At 38.2% G+C, this 20,004-nt stretch overlaps 1 protein-coding gene across 1 annotated transcript in view; it reads right to left on the bottom strand.

Annotated features, from left to right (window-relative positions):
* The window catches only part of GNA12 (G protein subunit alpha 12), a 129,740-nt gene extending 110,547 nt beyond the window's left edge, over positions 1 to 19,193 (bottom strand). The window contains exon 1 of the mRNA XM_036765167.1: positions 18,876 to 19,193. Within this exon, the coding sequence (XP_036621062.1) occupies positions 18,876 to 19,193 (318 nt within the window). The remainder of the gene's footprint in view (positions 1 to 18,875) is intronic.
* Positions 19,194 to 20,004: the final 811 nt, after the last annotated feature.

Raw genomic sequence — 20,004 nt, 5'->3', positions numbered from 1 at the left:
TACTAAGAGCCTGAAAAAGTAATTTTGATTTTCTATAGCTATTCATGCATTATTTTAGATGAATGAAATGACTGGTTCCTAGTTAAGCATCTATAGTAGGCTTTGTTAGTAGAGCTTCTTAATACAATTACTAATTTACTACGAAGAGTAAAAGCCCTGATGAGTCTTTCCCCAGTACAACTCAAATAAACCAGAAGACCTATTTTTCTATAAATATTCAAAGAGAGGGAACTACTTATGTAAATATATCACTCCTTCGTTAAAAGACTGACAGCAATGAAGGCAAAAGGCTGGATATAATATCAGTCTATAATAGCAACCCCAGATGTTTTTGGGTGGAATGAAGACAGGAAAGTTGGGAGAATATGAGAGTAATTCAAGGAAGAAGTGAGGAATAAGAAGAACTGGACTTAAAACCTTTGGTTTCTCATCTGCAGTAGAAATTATCTATTACATTTTGACAAAAGTGAACTTTAAGAACTGTCACTGTCTTGGAAGAGACTAATGAAGCAAAAAAAAAAAAAGAAATAAGAATAATGTAATCTCTTCATTCAAGTGTTCACTGAGCACCTATTATAGTCATAGCACTAAGAATTTTGAAAGATATAGAAGAATTTCAAAATATAATCCTTACTCAAAGAAATTATCTTGTCTAGCCAACTGTATTATAAAAACAAGAAATCAGAAAATAGAAGCGAATGTCAGTAATGTCAAGGAAAACAAAGTAAGGAAATAAGTGATCACTGTGGAGAGAAGTTAAATCAGGTAATCTCTTTTATAGAAGAAAAATCTTGAAGTGGGTTTGAAAGGAAGTGAAGGACATGGATAGGCAGCTAGGTGAATAGAGCACCAGGTCTGGAGTCAAGAAGATCAGAGTTCAAATCTGGCCTCAGAGTTACTTGCTATGTGACTCTGGGCAAGTCACTTAATCTTGTTTGCCTCAGTTTCCTCATTTATAAAAGGAGCTGGAAAAGGACATGGCAAACTACTCTAGTATCTTTGCCAAGAAAACTCCAAATGGGGTGATAACGAGTCAAACATGGCCTCAGACACTTGACACACTTACTAGCTGTGTGACCTTGGGCAAGTCACATAACTCTAATTGCCCTGCCTTCCTCCCTGCAAAAAAAAAAAAAGAAATGATGAGCAGAATGCTTTCAGAAAAACCTGAAAAGACTGGCATGGGCTGATGCAAAGTGAAATGTACTGGGTACAAAATAACATCAATATTGTAAAATGATCATCTGTGAATGACTTGGCTATTCTCAGTAATACAGTGATCTAAGACAACTCCGAAAGAGTTGCTATCCATCCCTAGAGAAAGAACTGATGGTATGCAAGTACAGATTGAAGCATACTTTTTTAAAAAAAGAAAGTGCTTTCTGAAACATACTTGCTCCTTTAAGGACTACAAGGCCAGACTATTATGTAAATTGTCTGATATAATCTGTTGTTTTCTTGTTTTTTCTTTTTCAAAAGGAAGAGTTCATTGTGGGAAGGAGGAAATGACTGTGATATAAAGACAAAAGATATCAGTAAAGTTTTTTTTTAAAAGAAAATGATTTCTAAGAGAAATGAGCTTAACAGTACTGTGTAGATTAGACTGGAGAGCAGGAATGGGACAGAGACATCAGCAGCCACCAGCAAGAAGGTTGTGGTAGTCAGTAATTGAGACAGTGTGAGAAGCACAAGTTAAACCAAACAGAATCTGAAAAAGTCTCATTCTAATTTTATTTATATTCCCATCCTTCTCCCTTTAAAAATATTAATGTTAACAAATAATATTTCCAGTTTTAAATTCAAAAAAATAGGAGACTAGAAAATGTAAAAATACGATGCCTCCTCTGTGTTCATTTAATAGGGAGAAGCTAACATTTATAGTGTCTTAAAGTTAACAAAGCATTTTATATATATTATCTCATTTGATCCTCTTAACAACCCTGTGAAAAAAGAGCTATTATACCCATTTTACACTTGAGAAGATTGAATGCCAGAGTATTTAATTAACTTGACCAGAGCCACACAATTTGTGTCTGAGGAAGGATCTGAACTCAAGTAATCAAAACTTTTAATAAATTTGATCACAAGTAGAATTAGAATACAAAGGGCTAAAGCAACCTTCAATAGCTAGGTAGTTCTTAATAGAAAATACTTAAGTATATGGTACCTAACAAGCTGATCCCAAGTTGTTTTTAAAATTTGTGTTAAAATACATTTTTACTCCTTTATTCCAACAGGGAACAATAAAAACTTGTCACATTTTCAAAAGCATTTCATGAAGTCACCCTTATAACAACACACAATTTTAAAATTTATAAAATTATTTCCCTACAACAAACCTCCTATGAATATGTTGTATAAATACACACACCTATGGGCATTAGAAATGCTTTAGTTCTGCCTTTTTATTGTATAAATGAGGAATGTGACAGACCTTTCTATGCTTTTAGAGTAGTATTCCACTGCAGTTTTGAGGTTATGAAAAAACTTTAAGTGACTCTTTAATTTAAAAAATCCCCTCCTCACTTTGGGTAGAGGGAAGGAAGATATGTTGTTAGCCAATGATTACATAGGAATGTGGGTGGAAATCTAAATGCTTGATAACAGAAAACCCCAATGTCTAAGAGAGAACTGTAGGTAAATGTGCTTGATCCGGGGTCCCCAGGTAGATGAATCTCAAAGGCTAGAAGTGAGGATCAAGTAAAATGAACTAGAACCACGAAGAACTTTAAAGGCAAAGGCTGGAAAGATTAGGTATCATCGAACAATAAATAGGGGCAGCAGTGGATAGAGTGCTGGGCCTAGAGTCAGGAAGACATCTTCCTGAGTTCAAATCTGGCCTCAGACACTTAATAGCTGCGTGAGCCTGGACAAATCACTTCACCCTGTTTGCCTGTTTCCTCATCGGTAAAATGAGTTAGAGAAGGAAACAGCAAATCATTCCAAAATCTTTGCCAAGAAAACCCCAAACAGGGTTATGAAGAGTCAGATATGATTGAAATGACTGAACAACAAGAGCATTAAATAATCTTTCTGATGTGTGTACATATCTGTATCTCCTTAGATACACATACATACTTTTTGCTTTGTGAATAAACCCTAGAAAATGTACTCTTGTGGTTTTGGAGTATGTGACACTGACCACAGGGCTGAGAAGGAAAAAGAGAGAGAGAATACTAGAACCAGGCATATAATTCTAGTGGCAGTGCCAGAAAAAAGACAATTAAGAGATTAGGCTTAGTGAATCTTTGAACTCAAGCCAAGAAATCACAAGGACCTTCAAGATTAGGAAAACTGGGTGCTTAGAATTTGGATTTAGATATCTGGGAAATTTAGAAGTTAAAGTAAAAGAAGAAAGCCCTAGGGAGGAGTTGACCTAAGCAAGATCTAAGACCTAAGGCTCTGAGTACAGGATCTTTTTTTTTTCCCTACAGGTCAAATGAGAGACAGAGGATAAACAATTTGCCCAAGATCACACAGAAAATTTAATCCATGTACCTAACTTCTTGTGCAAAGATCTTTCTATTACGCCAGGCTGACACTATCTTTAGTCTATTATCGCATCTATGGGGGGGGAGGGGTCCTTCACCGTACCTGCTTAGATAGGTTAGCTAACTGACTTTATATATAATAGATAGGAAAAAAATATTCCATTCAATTAACATTTATGTGAAGCTTCTACCAGGGACAAGACAGGTTGGTTGTATGCTGAAGCCCCATCCTAAATCCATTGTTTATCATCTGATGACCTCATCAGCTCCCAAGGGATTATTATAATTTCTATGAAAGTGAATCTCAGAATATAATACAACCCTAGTCTCTCTCCTGAGTTCCAATTCTCCATCACTGTCAATTGGGCATTTCAAACTAGATGTCCCATAGACATCTTTTTTTTAATTTTATTTTTAATTTATGGAATAAAACAAGCATTTTCATAACACAGTACAAAAAAAAAAGATTGCACACAAAACTGCAAATCTACTTTGCACAACCTGCTATTCCGCTCAAATATACAACAAAATTATCACGTAAATTTCTCCCCCCACCACCACCATGGCTACCATTATACCCAAATTCCAAATATTATATATATATATATATATATATATATATGTATGTATATATTCCTATTTATCAGTTCTTTCTCTGGACGCAGATACTATCTTTTCTCACATGTCCTTTATAGTTTATTTGGACATTTATAATATTCAAAATAACTTATTCACTCAAAGTAATTCTTAAAACAATCCTGCCTTTACTGTATACAATGTTCTCTTGGTTCTGCACATTTCACTCTTCATAGACATCTTAAACTCAACAAGTCCAAAGCAATTCGTGAACTCCCCTATCTCAGCCTTGCAGTCAGTGTCACATACTCCAAAACCACAAGAGAACATTTTCTAGGGTTTATTCACAAGGCAAAAAGTATGTGAGTGTATCTAAGAAGATAGAGATATGCACACACATCAGAAAAATTATTTAATGTTCTTGTTGTTGTTCAATCATTTCCATCATGTCCAACTCTTTGTGGCCCCATTTGGGGTTTTCTTGGCAAAGACACTTACCTAAGTCACAATCTCCCTAAAAACTAGAAGTTGACCTAAGCAAGGTGAAAAATCAAAAATTGAAAAAAAAAAAAAGAAAATGCAAAATATCTGATATCAAAAACAAATCATGTGAAAAATGGGTCCAGGAGAGAGAATTTAAGAATAATTGGACTCCCTGAAAAACAGCAATTTTTAAAAAAGCTTAAACTCTATATTTTAAGAAATCAAAAATAAAACTGTCCAGATCTATTAGAACCAGGGCTCAAAGACAGAAATAATTCACTGACATCCTCCTGAAGGAAATCCCAAAAGGAAATGTTTCAGGAATTTCATAGCCAAGATCCAGAGTTCCCACATCAAAGAAAAACTACTGTAAGCATCCAGAAAGAAGCAAAGAACTAAGGAGCCACAATAAGGATCACATGAGACCTGGCAGCTTCTAATAAAAATGAAAGATCTTGGAATACAATATGTCAAAGTCAAAAGATAGAACCTTACAACCAAGAATAACTTACTTTACAAAGGTGAGCACAATCCCATTGGAAAAAAAAATGGATTTTAATAGAGTAGAGTACTTTCAAGTATTTCTGATAAAAAGGTCACAGTGGAGTAGGAACTTTGAAATGAGAACAAAAGACAAGAGAAACTTAGAAAGGGAAATTTATTTGAGCAACAGGAAGGCACCGTATCCAGTGTTAACATTCTAACAGAGGAAAAGAAACAGAATTGCCCTTACGGAACTTTAATGTATTCAGAAAGTACTGAGGACATTAAATAAGAAAAACAGAGGACACAAGGATGGATTGGTTCTCTTCTCAGAGTTTTAGAAGTGAAAAGTCAAGGGAGGGTAAAAGGAGTGTAAAAAAGAGGATGAACAGGATAGAACTTGATATTCCTCATAATTGAGATATGTGAGAAGAGCAACACAGCCACGGAAGAAGGGGTAGGGGAGTGGTATCAGATGAACCTCATGTATCTTAAACAAAGGAGGGTCTGATGTAGAAATACAAAAGGAGTTAGGGGAAGGTGTGGAGCTCAGAGAAGAGGATAATACTAGGGAAGGGAATAGTCATAAGCAAAACCTTCTTCCTAATGTTGAAAAAGAAATTAAAAAGGAATAGAAACCCTAGAACCTAAGGGAGTGCCTATCAATTTAGAGAATGGTTGAACAAATTTCGTTATGTGAACACACAATAGAATATTAATGCACTGTAAGAAACAACAAGGAGGGCTAAAGAGAAAATAAACATACTAATGTACTTACTGTTGATGGAACTGTTTATTGGACTACCCATCATGGAAGGTAATTTGGAGCTATACCCCCGAAGTCACTAAACTGTACATAACCTTTGATTCAGCAATACTACTATAGGGTTGTATCCCAAATAAGAAAGAAGACAAGAACTCCGGATAAAAATATTAATAACAATTATTTTCATAGTCCAAGAAAAAAAAAAAACTAAGAGGGCAGCCATCAATTAGGATATGGCTTCGCAGACTGTGGTGTGTGAATGTAACAGAATATCACTGTACCATGTAAGAAAGCACAAAATGGATAGTTTCAGAGGAAACCGAGAAGACCAGTTTTAACTAACTGATGAAAAGTGAAATGAGCAGAAGTAGGAGAATAATTTAGATGATGACATTATCAAGAAAAACAACATGTAAAGACCTAGATCTCTGATCAATGCAATGTCTCCTGCCATATTTGCTACCTGTCTCCTGGACATATTTGATGTGGGAGTGGAAGAGAGGGAAATTAATTCTTATTAATTGGAAGAACTAAATTTTAATTACTAGCTGTGTGACCTTGGGCAAGTCACTTAACCCCAATTGCCCTGCCTTCCCCCCTGCAAAAAAAAAGAATTAAATTTTAAAATATTTTCTTAAAAAAATCAAAAGAGAAATGATTAAAGAGATAATTAAAGAATCCTGCATAAGAGTGACATAGAATGAAGTGAGCAGAACCTTGAAAATAATTCATACAAGAACAACACTGCAAAGAAAAACAACTTAATTGCTCTGATCGATCTATTGTCCAAACTTCTCTCAAGAAGACCTAAGACAAAACACTCATACATTTTTGGATGTGGCCTCTGTGTGGATTCATTTTCCTTGACTATGATAATTTGTTACAATGTTTGCTTTTTTGTTTTTTAATGGGGGAGTTGGGTTTGCAATTTAGGAAGCTAAGGGTTTAAGCAATATCGATACAAAAAAAAAGAGGGACATGAAGGATTTTTTAATGCAGATAAGAGAACAGAAGGAAGCAAAACCAAGCAGAAGTTTTGAATGTGTGGAATCTGTTATATATTTTAAAAAATAGGTGATATGAAATGGAGATTCAACAAATAATACATCTTCTTTTTGTGTTCTGCTATGTATATGGAAAGGCCTTTTTGGGTGATTGTTTAACTTCAAAATGTAAATTTTTTTAAAAGAACCTAATGCACAATTCTTCTGAAGATCTCCAGTAGTGGCAAATCTTCTATCTTTGAAGGCCAGTCATCAAACAAGAATTTGTTGTGTTTATTATATGGCAGGTACCGCGCTAAGGAGACAAATACAACAGTTTTTGCTCTTAAGGAGATCACATTCTGATGACAGACAACATACAAAAACATATAAAAACATATATATGTGAATATATATAGACAGATAGATAGATATGGTGCAAATGAAAAGCAATCTCAAAGGAGAGGCACTAGCAATAGAGGACACAGAGAAGAATTCTGCAGAAAGTAGAATTTGAGCTGAGTCTTGAAGGAAGACAGGGAAGACAGAAGAGGAGATAAACAGAGAGAATATTCTAGGCATAGGGAAGAATAAGTGAAAAGGCACAGAGCTGGAATGTTAAGTGTAAAGAAAAGCAAGACAGCCAGTGTATCTGGATCACATGGGAGTATTTTAAATTAAATAGTTTCACTTACATCAGTTATCAAAAAGTACTTAAAAGTGACTATGAATATCTATCCCTATCAATAGATAGGGAAAAAAAATCACCAGTGCATCAAACTCAAATCAGAAGGTACATCTTGAAATTTATATAGCCTTCCCTCCCCACCCCCCAACTTTGAATACATATTCAGAAGACTCCTACATTGGGTTCTGAGTCCTTTCAAATCTATGGTCATTTCTCACAACTACCTGAGTGAATTCTTTTTTACAAGTGACAAGGAAGCCAAGCTCAGTATCATTAAGCATTTAGTTTAATAAGCTTAGACTTCAAAGTACTTTTCCATTTTCTTCAAAAATTTCCAGGTCTTTTGCTTAGCCCAGTACCATCTTAATTTTAGCTTGAAGGATAAAATAAATTTGGACCACATAATGGATTCTAAGTCCACTAAGAAATATTATAGTATAAGAAATGAGGAGCAGACGGACTTCATAATAACCTGGAAAGACTTACGTGATATGATGCTGAGTGAGGGCAGCAGAACCAGAACATTATACACAATTACAGGCACACAGTATCTGTGATGACTAACTTTGATAGACTTGGCTCTTCTCAGCAATTCAAGATTCAAAGACAGCTCCAAAAGACTCATGATGGAAAAAGCTATGCACATCCAGAGAAAGAATTATGGAGTCTGAATGCAGTTGAGGCAAACTATTTGCTCTTTTTTTTCCCCTTCTTTTTGGGTTTTGTTTCTTCTCTCTCATGATTCATTCCATTTGTTACAACTCTTCTTTATAACTTGACTATTGTGTAAGTAAGTTTAATGTGAAGGTATATGTAGAACCTATATCAGATTACATGCCATCTTGGGGGAGAGGAGCCAGGAGAGTGAGGGGGAGAAAATTTGGAACTCAAAAACTTGTGGAACTGAGTGTTTGTATTGGTAATTAAGGTGGGACTTTTTTTTTTTTACTGTTTTCTCTTTTAGCACTCATTTAATCAAGTGCCCTTATAGAGTCTGGCCTTTGGTTTTTTGGGTTTTTTTTTTTTTTGATTAAATTAGGAGCCTTTGATGACCTCCTTGGCTCAAGACAAAGCCTGATTTGCATGGGTTTGAGTCCTATATTTGTGATGCTTTTAGGTCACCTGGATTTGAGTCACACATTGTGACGCCCTTTGACTCTGAACAAGATATATAAACCCAGATGTTGATGCTTTCCTGGTAACTATGAATTGTGATTTGGTATGTTTATATTGTATATGTTTGTAATTTGTTTGTACTTGCTCTGAAGCTCAGGTTGCTGGCTTTTCCTCCTGAACTAAGTGAATGATATTTGTATGCTGGATTAAAGTAAGATTGTTAACCTCCTACCGTTGCTTTCCTTAGTAAAGCAGATCAAAGAATCTGTGTTAGCAGCCTTCTGTGTGCTGGTTGTTGTTGGTTTTACACAGCCACAGTAGCTGCTAGCAAGATTGTTGCTACAGTGCTGTAAACTAAAAATAAAAAATAAATTAAAAAAAGAAATATTATGGTAACTAGCAAAATTTAAAGTATTCATGGTGTTCAGTGGGACAAACTTGGCCATACCACTTTTCTAAACATTTCCAAGCCTTTCTTCTTATAGGCCAACTGGCCCGTACATTTTCATAATTCTCTCTACCAAGGTCAAGTCATGTATTCTTAAACCAGAACAAATTCCAGACAGATTCATATAGCACTTCCAGCATCTCAAAGTATGTTACTCTACAGGTTAAAACAGTGATTGTATTTTCCAGATAACAAAAGCAAATATTGCATGACACATCCTAAACATTATCCTAAACACAGAGAGACACAAAAGAAATGTTCGGACTGACTAACCTAACAGGGGGATGTAATATAAGCAATCAAAATGACCCTCAAACTAACTCGATCCAAAAGGGTAAGCTCTTGACAGACAAGAAAAGCAAGCATGGCCCAAAGGAGTAGAGTTGTCTGGATGGCATGGTTTCAGGGCCCGAGTCTGGCACATCAGCTGCCCCCCTCAGTGCTAGGGAGGCAGCTCTAAGAATAAGTGCAGAGTAGGTACCAATCTGCACAAGTGGAGGGAATTTCCTAATCAGGAATTCCCTATGATAATGAAATCTGTCCCTCCCAAGATAAACAAAATATTGATATCTGATGCACTGTTCATAATTTTATGAACGAACCATCTATCCAAAATACCTATCTCCTACAATAGAAGAGGCAGGGGTAGTACAATGGAAAGAACTTGGCTCAGATTCCAATGCCACCTCTGATATCATGTCATTTGGCAAGCCACTTTTAACCTTCCTTAGACCCATTGTTCTCATTTGGGGAGTCTGGGTTAGGTAGTCTGTGAGGTCCCTTCTAGCACTGGCTGTATGAGCCTATGAAAATGCCAAGAATATTCCATTTTCTTCATTTGTCCTTGGTAACTGCTTCAAAATCCAAATACTATCGCCAGCCCCAGCCCCTCAGGTCATGAAATATAGCATTTAGGAATTGCATTTTATTACATGAATCTCTTTGCTTGCTCTTGGAATGGAGAAAACAACTGGTAGGACTACGTCTTTCCTAAAAACGTCTAGAGGAACTGGTAAAGCCTGGAACCTTGAACTCAAGTAGTCTGTCTGGAGCTGCCCACCTTGAGATGCCCTAAAACTCCAGGGGAGGCCAGAGCTTTATGCCACTCTGCTTCAGGGGAGGGAGAGGAGGAGGAAAGTGCAGGAGGGAATAAAAAGGACCGGGAGGTGCTAGCATCCAGAAGACTGGGTCTAGGACAAGCTATAGGGGCAGTCATGAAGCATTAAGTATTGTCTTGTTCAATTAATTGATTTTACATAAGAAAGCAGTATGTTATAGTTAAGCACGTCTTTCTGTTTGCATGAGTGGCAAGTTCTATTATTCCAAGGTCAAATGATCGATGTTTAGTAAAATGCAACTGACTTAGGGAGAAGTGTGGTTTTCTAGGAAGTGGGAGACCCACAGATATTCTGACAGCAGCACAGGACAGCTGAAATATCAATGAAATTGGAGTCTGAGGATCTTGGTTCAAATGCCAGTTGGGTCATTTACTAACTGCGTGAACTTAGGCAAGTCACAACCTCAATTTCCTCAGATGTAAATAAAATAAGGGAGTCCAGATGGTCTTTCAAATTCTTTCCCACTCTAAAAATCTGACAGGGCAAATTCACACTAATCAACCCTTAGGATACCAGGCTGGTCACTCAGAGAGAGTGGAAGCTAGAAGAGGTGTCTCCAACTTCTAAAAGCCATAGAGAGTTTGACACTTCCTAGGAATGTCAGGGTGAGAATTCCCAGGTTCCAGGGGTTAACGATGCCATTTATGATTTTCTACAATGATTGCCTTCGGTGGTGAATTTAGAACATGTTTAAATTAGCAGCCATCTCTGCAATAGTTTTAGCATGAAATAAAATGAAATATTGCCGTTCGGGTAATGTAAGTTAAATACCAAGTCTGTTAACATATTAGTTTCTCTGGCTTGAGGATCATCCTTCAATTAAATCTACAGATAAATGCTTAAGTTTAAACAGCCAATTCCATTTTTCAAATATCCTATCCATGTCCATACTTTTAATTATGGAGAAATGGAGAAAATAATTACAAGCTGTTAGCAATAAGACCCAAGTACAGCTTTATTCCAACTTATATAAATATGACTAAATGTCAGATACGGCTAACCCTAAAAAGGTTTTGTTAAAAGGATCTAAATGTGAACTTGAAAGCTGCGGAGCAAGACCAATTTATACATACAGCTACCCAAAAATGACCAGAAGCTTCTTTTTTTGATTTTTCAACTAATGGGAAATGGTTTTTTTTTTTCATTACAAAAGGACCACCCAAGTGTGTGCAAATGTAAAATCTGGCTAGTTTAGTGAAATGTAACTTACTGCTCTCCCAAACATAGAAAGAGGACCAGAAAGAAAGAGCAGACTTCTGCTTCCCTGAGAGACAATATGATACAATGGCTTTGGAGTCAAAGGACCTAGGTTCAAATCCCACCTGTACCATCACTTACCATTTGTGAGACTTTGGACAAGCCACTTAAAACTCTCTGGGCCTCTCAACTTCTTCATCTGTAAAATGAAGGGGCTAAACTAGATGGCCTCTAAATCTATGGTCCTATGATTCTGTGCTTAAAAACATCTGTATTCAAGATCCACTACATAGTTACATGGAAAGTTTGGTGCTTGTGTGACCAAAGAGACAAAAGCTGCTCATAGACTAAGAGCTCTAAAGGACTTGGACCCCTTGGCATCAGACGTCCCTTTAATGTCCTTTTGACTTTAACATAAGTAAATTTTATTCTTTTTAGAACTGTTAAAATTGATGAAAAATATTTGCATTTTAGAAAATCATAATCTTAGGTCATAAACAGATAAATGAATTCTATCTTAGAATGATTTTTGTAAAGTTTCTTTAGGAGTTGGAAAATTGGTCAGAATTATCTATGGTTAACTGTAAGAATTTCTGTCTTGATGGGATCTAAAAGCATTCTGGCACTGGGATGGGGCCATATATTAGTGGGCTAAAATTTATTTTAACTTTTTTCTATATACTGTAAAGTGAAACTTGTTTCCTCAATGGGGGAAATTCTACTCCAATAAACAAAGCAAACAAAAAAATTCTAAATTAGTAATATACATGATCATAAAGCATTGCTACAAATAAGTTACATTCAAGTTAGCTGTATGTATCATTTACTTCCAACAAGTCTCATGACCTGAAAGCTCACTCAATCCTGACACCCAAAGCTCCTTGTGGTGCTCTGTAGCTTTAACTCTATTCTACTGCCAGATGTTCCTTCCCAATTATTCTCCATATAGATTCCAAATGAATATTTCTAAACTGCAGGTCTAACCATGCTACATCCCTACTCAAAAATTTTGAATTGGCTTCTTATTGCCTCTAGGATAAAATACAAACTATTCAGCCTATTACTTATAGCCCTTCACAATTTGGTTTCTATCCAACTTTACAGATTTACTCGGCCTTACTTCACTTCCCACACTCTGGTTCCAGACAAACTAGCCTAGTACCTTGTTCCCTGAATTTAACATGTCCTCTCTTATGCCTCTGCACATCCCTATTTTCTGAAATTCACTCAACTCTTCACCTCATCCCTCATCTCTTAGACTCTCTAGCTTCCCAGAAAACAGTTCAGCAGAAACTGGGTATAGACCAACATCTCACATCACATCACATACAAGATCAAAATGACTACATAGAGGGTAACATCGTAAGCAAACTAGGGGGACACAGAATATTTAACCTGTCAGGTTTACAGATAAGGGAAGAACTTATGACCAAAGAAGAGATAGAGAACATTACAGGAAGTAAAATGGATAATTTTGATTACATCAAATTAAAAAGGTTTGGCACAAACAAAACCAATGCAGCCAGGATTAGAAGGGAAGCAGTAAACTGGGGAAAATTTTTACAGCAAGTTTTTCTAATAAAGGCCTCATTTTTCAAACATAGAGAACTAAGTCAAATTTATAAGAATATGAGTCATTCTCCAATTGATAAATGGTCAAGGGATATTAACAGGCAGCTTTCAGACAAAGAAATCAAAGCTATCTATAGTCATATGAAAAAATGCTCTAAATCATTATTGATTAGACATGCAAATTAAAACAACTCTGAGGTATCACCTCACACCTACTAGATTGTCAAATATGACAGAAAAGGAAAATGACAGATGTTGGAGGGGATGTGGAAAAACTAAGATACTAATGCACCGCTGGTAGAGTTATGAACTGATCAAAAAATTCTAGAGAGCAATTTGGAACTATGCTCAAAGGGCTATAAAACAGTGACCCAGCAACAATACTACTAGATCTGTGACCCCAAAGACATCAAAGAAAAAGGAAAAGAACCTATACATACAAAAATATTTAAAGCAGTTCTTTTTGTGATGGCAAAGAATTGGAAATTGAGGGGATGCTCATCAATTGGTGATTGACTGAACACTTTGTTGTATGTGATTGTGATGGAATACTATTTTGCTACAAGAAATGATGAGCAGGATGGTTTCAGAAAAACCTGGGAAGACTTACACGAAGTGATACAAGGTAAAATGTGCAGAATAAGGAGAACATCATACACAGCCATATTGTATGATAATCACTGTGAATGACTTAGCTATTCTCAGCAATACAATAATCCAAGACAATTCTGAAGGACTTAAGATGAAAAATGCTATCCACCTCCAAAGAAAGAATTGATGGAGTTGGAATGTAAATTAAGCATACTTTTTAAACTTTATTATTCTTGGGTTTTGTTTTTTTTTTGTTTGTTTGGTCTGTGTTCTTTCACAACGTGGCTTATTTGGAAATGCTATCCATGACCGCACATGTATATGTCATATTAAATTGCTGGCCTTCCCAAGGAGGAAGGAAGGGAGGGAAGAAGAGAATTTGGAACTCAAAATTTAAAAAAAAATGCTAAAAAATTTTATTTACATGTAATTGGGAAAAAATCTAAATAAATAAATGAATTTTTTTAAAAATAATTTCTAGCTTCAAGGCTCACATAAGGTGTTAACTATTTAGTCAAATGTTCCCTGATCTTCCCCTTCAATGATCACTTGTGATCTCCCTCCTTACTTGCTACTGACTTGTAGATTTGAGGTCATAGATCTAGAAGTAGAAGGGATTGAGAGATAATCTAGTTCACTCCCTCATTTTACAATTGAAGAAACTGAAGCCCAAAGTGATGACATGATTTGCCGTGTTCTGGACATACAAATACAATGAATGAAATGGTCCCTACTCACAGGGAGCTTACATCTAACAGGGGAGACATTAAGCACACAAAGAAGTATATAGAGAATAAATATAAAAAAGAATAAATACAAACACAGTAAATACAAAGTACAGGGCAGTTGGAGAGTGAGGACACTCACTAGCAAGAGAAGGAATCAGGAAAGGCTTTGTGTACAAGGTAGTGCTGGAGTATTGTCTTGAAGGAATAATGTAGAGCAGTCAGTGCAAAGTACCTCAAAACTAGACTAAAATAAAATTTTCTTTATGTCTAAGTGGATTTCAAATTCAATTATTTATATGAGAACAACAGCTATTCCCTAATAGTTAAGTGGTCAAAAGATACAAATAGCCAGTTAAAAAAAAGAAATAGAAGCTGTCAACAACCATATAAAAGTATGCTCCAAATCACTAACAAGGAGAGAAATGCTACCTCTTACCCATCAGATTGGCAAAGATGAGAAGCCACTAATATCACAATTGTTGTCAGGGCTACTAAAGGAAAAGACACACTAATGTACTGTTGGTAGACCTGTAAATTGGTCCAACCATTCTTGAAATAAATTTGAAACTATACTGAAAGAGTCACTTAACTGTGTGTGTGTGTGTGTGACCCAGCAATACCACTAACGGGCATATATTGATAAGTGCAAAAATACTCAAAGCACTTTTTCTTGCAGTAAAGAACTGAAAGCAAAGTGGACGTCCATCAATTGAGGAATATTTTAACAAATTATGGTATATGGACAAAATCTTGTGTTATAAGAAATGATGAATATGAAGCATTCAGAGAGACTTGAGAAGACTTACAAGAAATGACGCTGAGAACAATTTACAAGATGAACAATGTTAAAAAAAAACCCAACTAACTCTGAAAAGACTTTAAACAGTGACCAGTCATGGATTCAGAAGACTGATGGTGAAGCAAACATACCTTCTCCCTACTAGTAGAGAGATGACAGCATAGGGGTAAAGAATGAGACATATTTTAAGGCATTTTCAGACTTTACATATTTTTTACAAAGGAGTTAGATAAGTTTGTGAGCAGGAATAGAGATGCAAAAAAAAAAAAAAGACCATCAGTAAGACTTTTTCAAAAATTAGAAAAAATTTAAAGAACTTAAGAACCTTGTTAAATTTATTGTATAAAAAAAACTACATAACCAGTGTTCACAGTATCATATGCAATCTTTTTAGTTCTTCTCTGCAAAACGAAATGGTAGTTGTTTCTTGGTGATAGGTTCATAATTAAAAGGAAATCCAATTTTTTAAAAAAAAGTCTTGAAATTTAACATGAAGCATACTTGTAAAGTGGTGGTAATTCACTGCCAAGTCAAATCCAATCTATTTTCGCACAAATATTGGAGGAGCAAACTATCAAAATCTATGTAATGCTATTGACTTTGCTTGCTTTGACAAAACTTTTCCTTTTTTCTTTTTGGGAGTAACTGGTAGTTTTTTTTTAAGTCTTTAAGAGTTAACTTATAGTGGATACTACTACAGCAATTTCTGATTTTTAAGGATCCAGGTACAGAACACTAATTCATAATCACTCTAATTGTATTCTGAATAAAGTATAACATTGTATATTTACATAAAAGAGTCAAATTGAAGTGGTCCAATTAGTTTACTTTTTAATATGCTTAAAATAAAGCAGGTGGATCTATTTTATATTTTTGACCAAAAATTTTATCTGGGCTACGTCTGGGTAAGGGCCAGTAAGAACTGTTAAGAACCTTGTATTGGAAAATTTAACAGTTGCCTTTCATCCCAAAGTAGCTGTGACACAGATGCTTTAAGAGAAAATGCAGTTATAAAAACAGCTCAAAATTAAAGAAAACAATTTTTTTTAAAAAAGTTAAGTCAATTGTATCAGATCAATTCATTCACTTTTAGGCATTATGTTCCTTAATAAGTTCTTTAAAAGGAGAGGAGTTTGCTCATGATAGCAAAAAAAGACGGCAAGGAGACAGACTCAGGTCAGGTTTACATGACATTCACATCATCAGCTGATTCAATGTAAAAAGGGAGAAAAATCAAATTAGTTGTCCCTTTGAAATAACGAGATAATTCAGTCACAGCAATTCCAACAGTATTTGCAGATACCAATGTTATTCTGAATAACTGCAAAACCTACGGTTAAAAGCTTTAAAAAACATCTCTTCCTCAGCAAGGAGACATGTCCCATGCATTGTGTTCTAAATTCAAAGTAAAATTCTAAGCCATTCTTCTCTTGCACAGCTAAAGTTTAATTTAAAATGGACCTACAATTACATAAAAGTTGGGAAGGAAAGACCTGTGTGGTTAACAGGGAATTTGTTTCTGCTAAAAACAGCTAAAGTTAAGAAAAATAAAAGTTAATGTTTTGTATGCACTCGTAAAGGTTAAGACTAGACTGTCTAAAACTAATTTAAAATTATAATTGTGATTTTCAAGAGTGCTTATTTTATTTTTAAATGTCATATTTATTATATTTACATTGCCAGTGACCTCCTGAGTTTAAAGAAACTGGGAGATGATAAGTTCCGTTAACCTAAATCAAATGCCACGATCTTGCTTTTTCAATTCAGGAAGGAGGCATAATTTATATTGAGTATGACTGTTAAACGGCCAACAACAGTTTTGGCCAGAAAAGAAAATCAAATTCATTTTTTCCTAGAAATAAATGGTAGTTTTCCAAATACACACACAATCCCACCGAATTAGAAACAACTATCCTTAATATTTAAATACTTGGTGAAAGTTCTAAATTAAACTTTTAGTCTTCTGAAAAAGGGGGACAAGAAGAACCAGGGGTACTTGCCAGTTTTTCTCTTTATTTTTTCCTATCCATTTCTAAATTTTTCTAATAAGTCTATGAAGGAAAACAACATGTTCTAGTGAAAAAAATCACTGAACTAGTCAGGAGACCTATTCTAAACATGGCTGTGCCACTTAGACTGACCTTCAAAAGGTCAGTCTTCCTAGGCCTCAGTTTCCTTATTTGTGAAGTGAGAAGAATAAACTAAATGATCTCTAAATACATCTCCAGTCCTAAAATCTTAAATGCAAGATAAAGTCCATAGCCTCCAGGGCAGCAGGCTAGTTATCTGGAATAACTAATTTCGCAATACTTCTCTGGGTCCTCAGGTCTATGTTCCCATTCCCTTCCCCCTACTTCCACAATGAGCAAAAAGACAATTTTGAGGCCTGAAAATCTGACCACTTAAAAACCAGGAGAGAAAAAGTAAGCCAATGATTATACACCTAAGTAGAGAAAGGTCAACTCTGCATCCACTCAATAACTTCCCCAAAGTTCTCCGACTCTTTAACACTGGATAACACTAAAATAGATCTGGGACTTTTTCTTCTGATTGCACACTCTTGAAAAGAGCAAGAACAACTTCCTCCTCATCAGCTTTGACTGAAGACTCTAAAGGGTGGAGTGGGAAAACCACAGACATCATACAGCAACTTTCTAAAGTAAGCAGCCAACATGCAGCGGTTTGCTACCCTTAGTTCCCAATGTGGTTTTTTCCTTTAGAAGTTCAGTCATGGTCTCTCCAACCCCTAAGATCAACACACCAAATGCACAAACGATGGCTAGATTTACCATCCACACTACAGTATCCGCAGATGATCAGGGCAGTGAAAGAAAAGACTATTTTTTGGTGATAGCAAAAAAGAGAGTCTGAGTTACAAAATTATAGCTCGTCAAGTTTCCTATTGGACCTCAAACAAAAATAACCACATGCACTTTCAATTTAATTTCTATTTATTTCATTAAGTACTATATGTTGGACACTATGCTAGGAGACAAAGAGAGATAAAAATGGAACATAAATGATATTTATTATAGCGTTTTAGAGCTTGCCATGCACCTTACTCGTTATTTCATTTGATCCCCACGACAACTCTACGAGGTAAGTCTGAGACATTACTATCCCCACTCTAGAAATCGGGAGACTGGGGCTTAATTTAAAAGCGATTTGCTTCTGGAATTCCCCAGCTGTTATTTTTAAACAGTGTGAGAGTCCATATTCGGACCCACGTCTTCCTGACCCTTGGCCAAATCCAGAACTCAGTCTAGTGTATCACCCAGGCCTCCGGCTTTGAGAAAAGCCTCGAAGGAGGTTCAACCGAAAGTACGAGTCAATAAGTCATGAGTTCAAATCCAGCTACCTAGCTGAAGGACTCTGGTCAAGTCACTTAAACTCTCTCCCTCAATTATAAAATGGAACCTCTTATAACGAGTACCAGGGTTGTTGTGAAGATTTGTAAAGTACAAAGTGAGTGCTTAATAATAAATGCTTGATTTGCTCCCTCTGTCGCCAGCCAGAGGGAGAGTAATATTTCACTAGAGAATCGGGTTAAGGCTTTCCCATCATCGCTTAGGCACCCACAGTTGGACGTGGGCCGGACCAAAGACGCTTTGAAGAGCCAAGTCCCTGCCCCAACATCACTTTCACCCGCATCTGGGGGGCGGGCGGCCATTCGGTTCTCGGATGTCCTCTGCTCACCTGCACCAGGTAGGACCTGCAAGAGAGACTGGCACAGCCCGCTCTTCCCAACTGGTAGGGGAAGGAAGGCGATGCTCCAGCCTCGTTCCCCCATGTCCCCCACACCCCCAAACCGGGCGCCCCCCCCCCCCCCCCCGCACCTTGAGGATGTTCTCGAAGATAGTGTCCCGGAACTCGAGCAGCGCCTTCTGGTCGAACTCTCGGCCGTGGATGATGCGCATCTGCTTCAGGAAGGTGGACTTGCCGCTCTCGCCCGCCCCCAGCAGCAGGATCTTCACCAGGCGCCGCACCGCCCGTCGCTCCCGGGCCAGCAGCGCGTCGATCTCCCGGCTCCGCCGCCGGGCCTCCCGCTCCGAGTCCCGGCTGCCGCCGCTGCTGCCGCCGCCGCCCCGGCGCTCCCGCCCGCTGGCCTCGGCCGGCAGCAGGCAGCGGCTGAGGGTCCTCACTACCCCGGACATGGCCCCGCCGGCCGCGGAGAGGACGGACTGAGCAAAGTGAGGACGGCGGGGGCGGGAGGCGGCGGCCGCCCCTTCACGGCCCCCCCGCGGCCGTCTGCATCCGCCGCCGCCGCCGCGCAGAGCCTGGATCCCGGAGGCGCCCAGCCCCCTCCTCCCCCGGCTAGGAGCCGGGGGCCATCGGAGTAGCCCCAGCCCGCCCTCCGGGGGCGGCGGCCCCACGGCCGAGGGGGAGGGGAGCGCCGCTCCTCCGGCCCGGGGCGGAGGCGGCCGAGGGGCGCGGCCGCTAGCGGGGAGCTGCCGAGGCGACCCCCGGACTGGCGGAGGAGAGGGACGGACGGGGGCGAAGCCGGGCTGCTGGCGGCCTCCAAATCCTAGCGGACGGAGACTCGGACTCGAGTTCCCGAGTCAGTGACCAGAGCCCGGGGTAGTCGTCGCCACCGCCCGCTTCCAACCCCACACTGGCTCCCAGCAAGCCGCTCCGACCCCCCGCTGAGGGTAGGAGGTGGGGAAGGGGGAGGGATGGAGGGGTACGAGCGGGGGCGTGTGTCGCCCTCGCTTTGGCCCAAGGGATTGGGCGGACTGTTGTCAATCCGATATAGTACGCTCTTCGATTGGTGTGTTGTTTCTCCAGAAGGCTGAAAAGCCCTACTTGGGCGGGGTCAGGGAGGAGGGGCGGTGGATGGGAGGCGGGGTTCAAGACGTCGTTCTCGGGCTTTACGCTTCTCATTGGACTTCTCAGCAGAGGTCCTTTCTTTCAGAATGAAAGGGAGGCGGGGACTCGGGGGGATGGACCGGCCACCCACTGTTGCAG

This window comes from Trichosurus vulpecula, chromosome 1, assembly GCF_011100635.1.
Source record: "Trichosurus vulpecula isolate mTriVul1 chromosome 1, mTriVul1.pri, whole genome shotgun sequence".
NCBI classification, from domain to species: Eukaryota; Metazoa; Chordata; class Mammalia; order Diprotodontia; family Phalangeridae; genus Trichosurus; species Trichosurus vulpecula.
The sequence above is the reverse complement of the archived record's forward strand: the minus strand, read 5'-3'. Positions and strand labels throughout refer to the sequence as shown.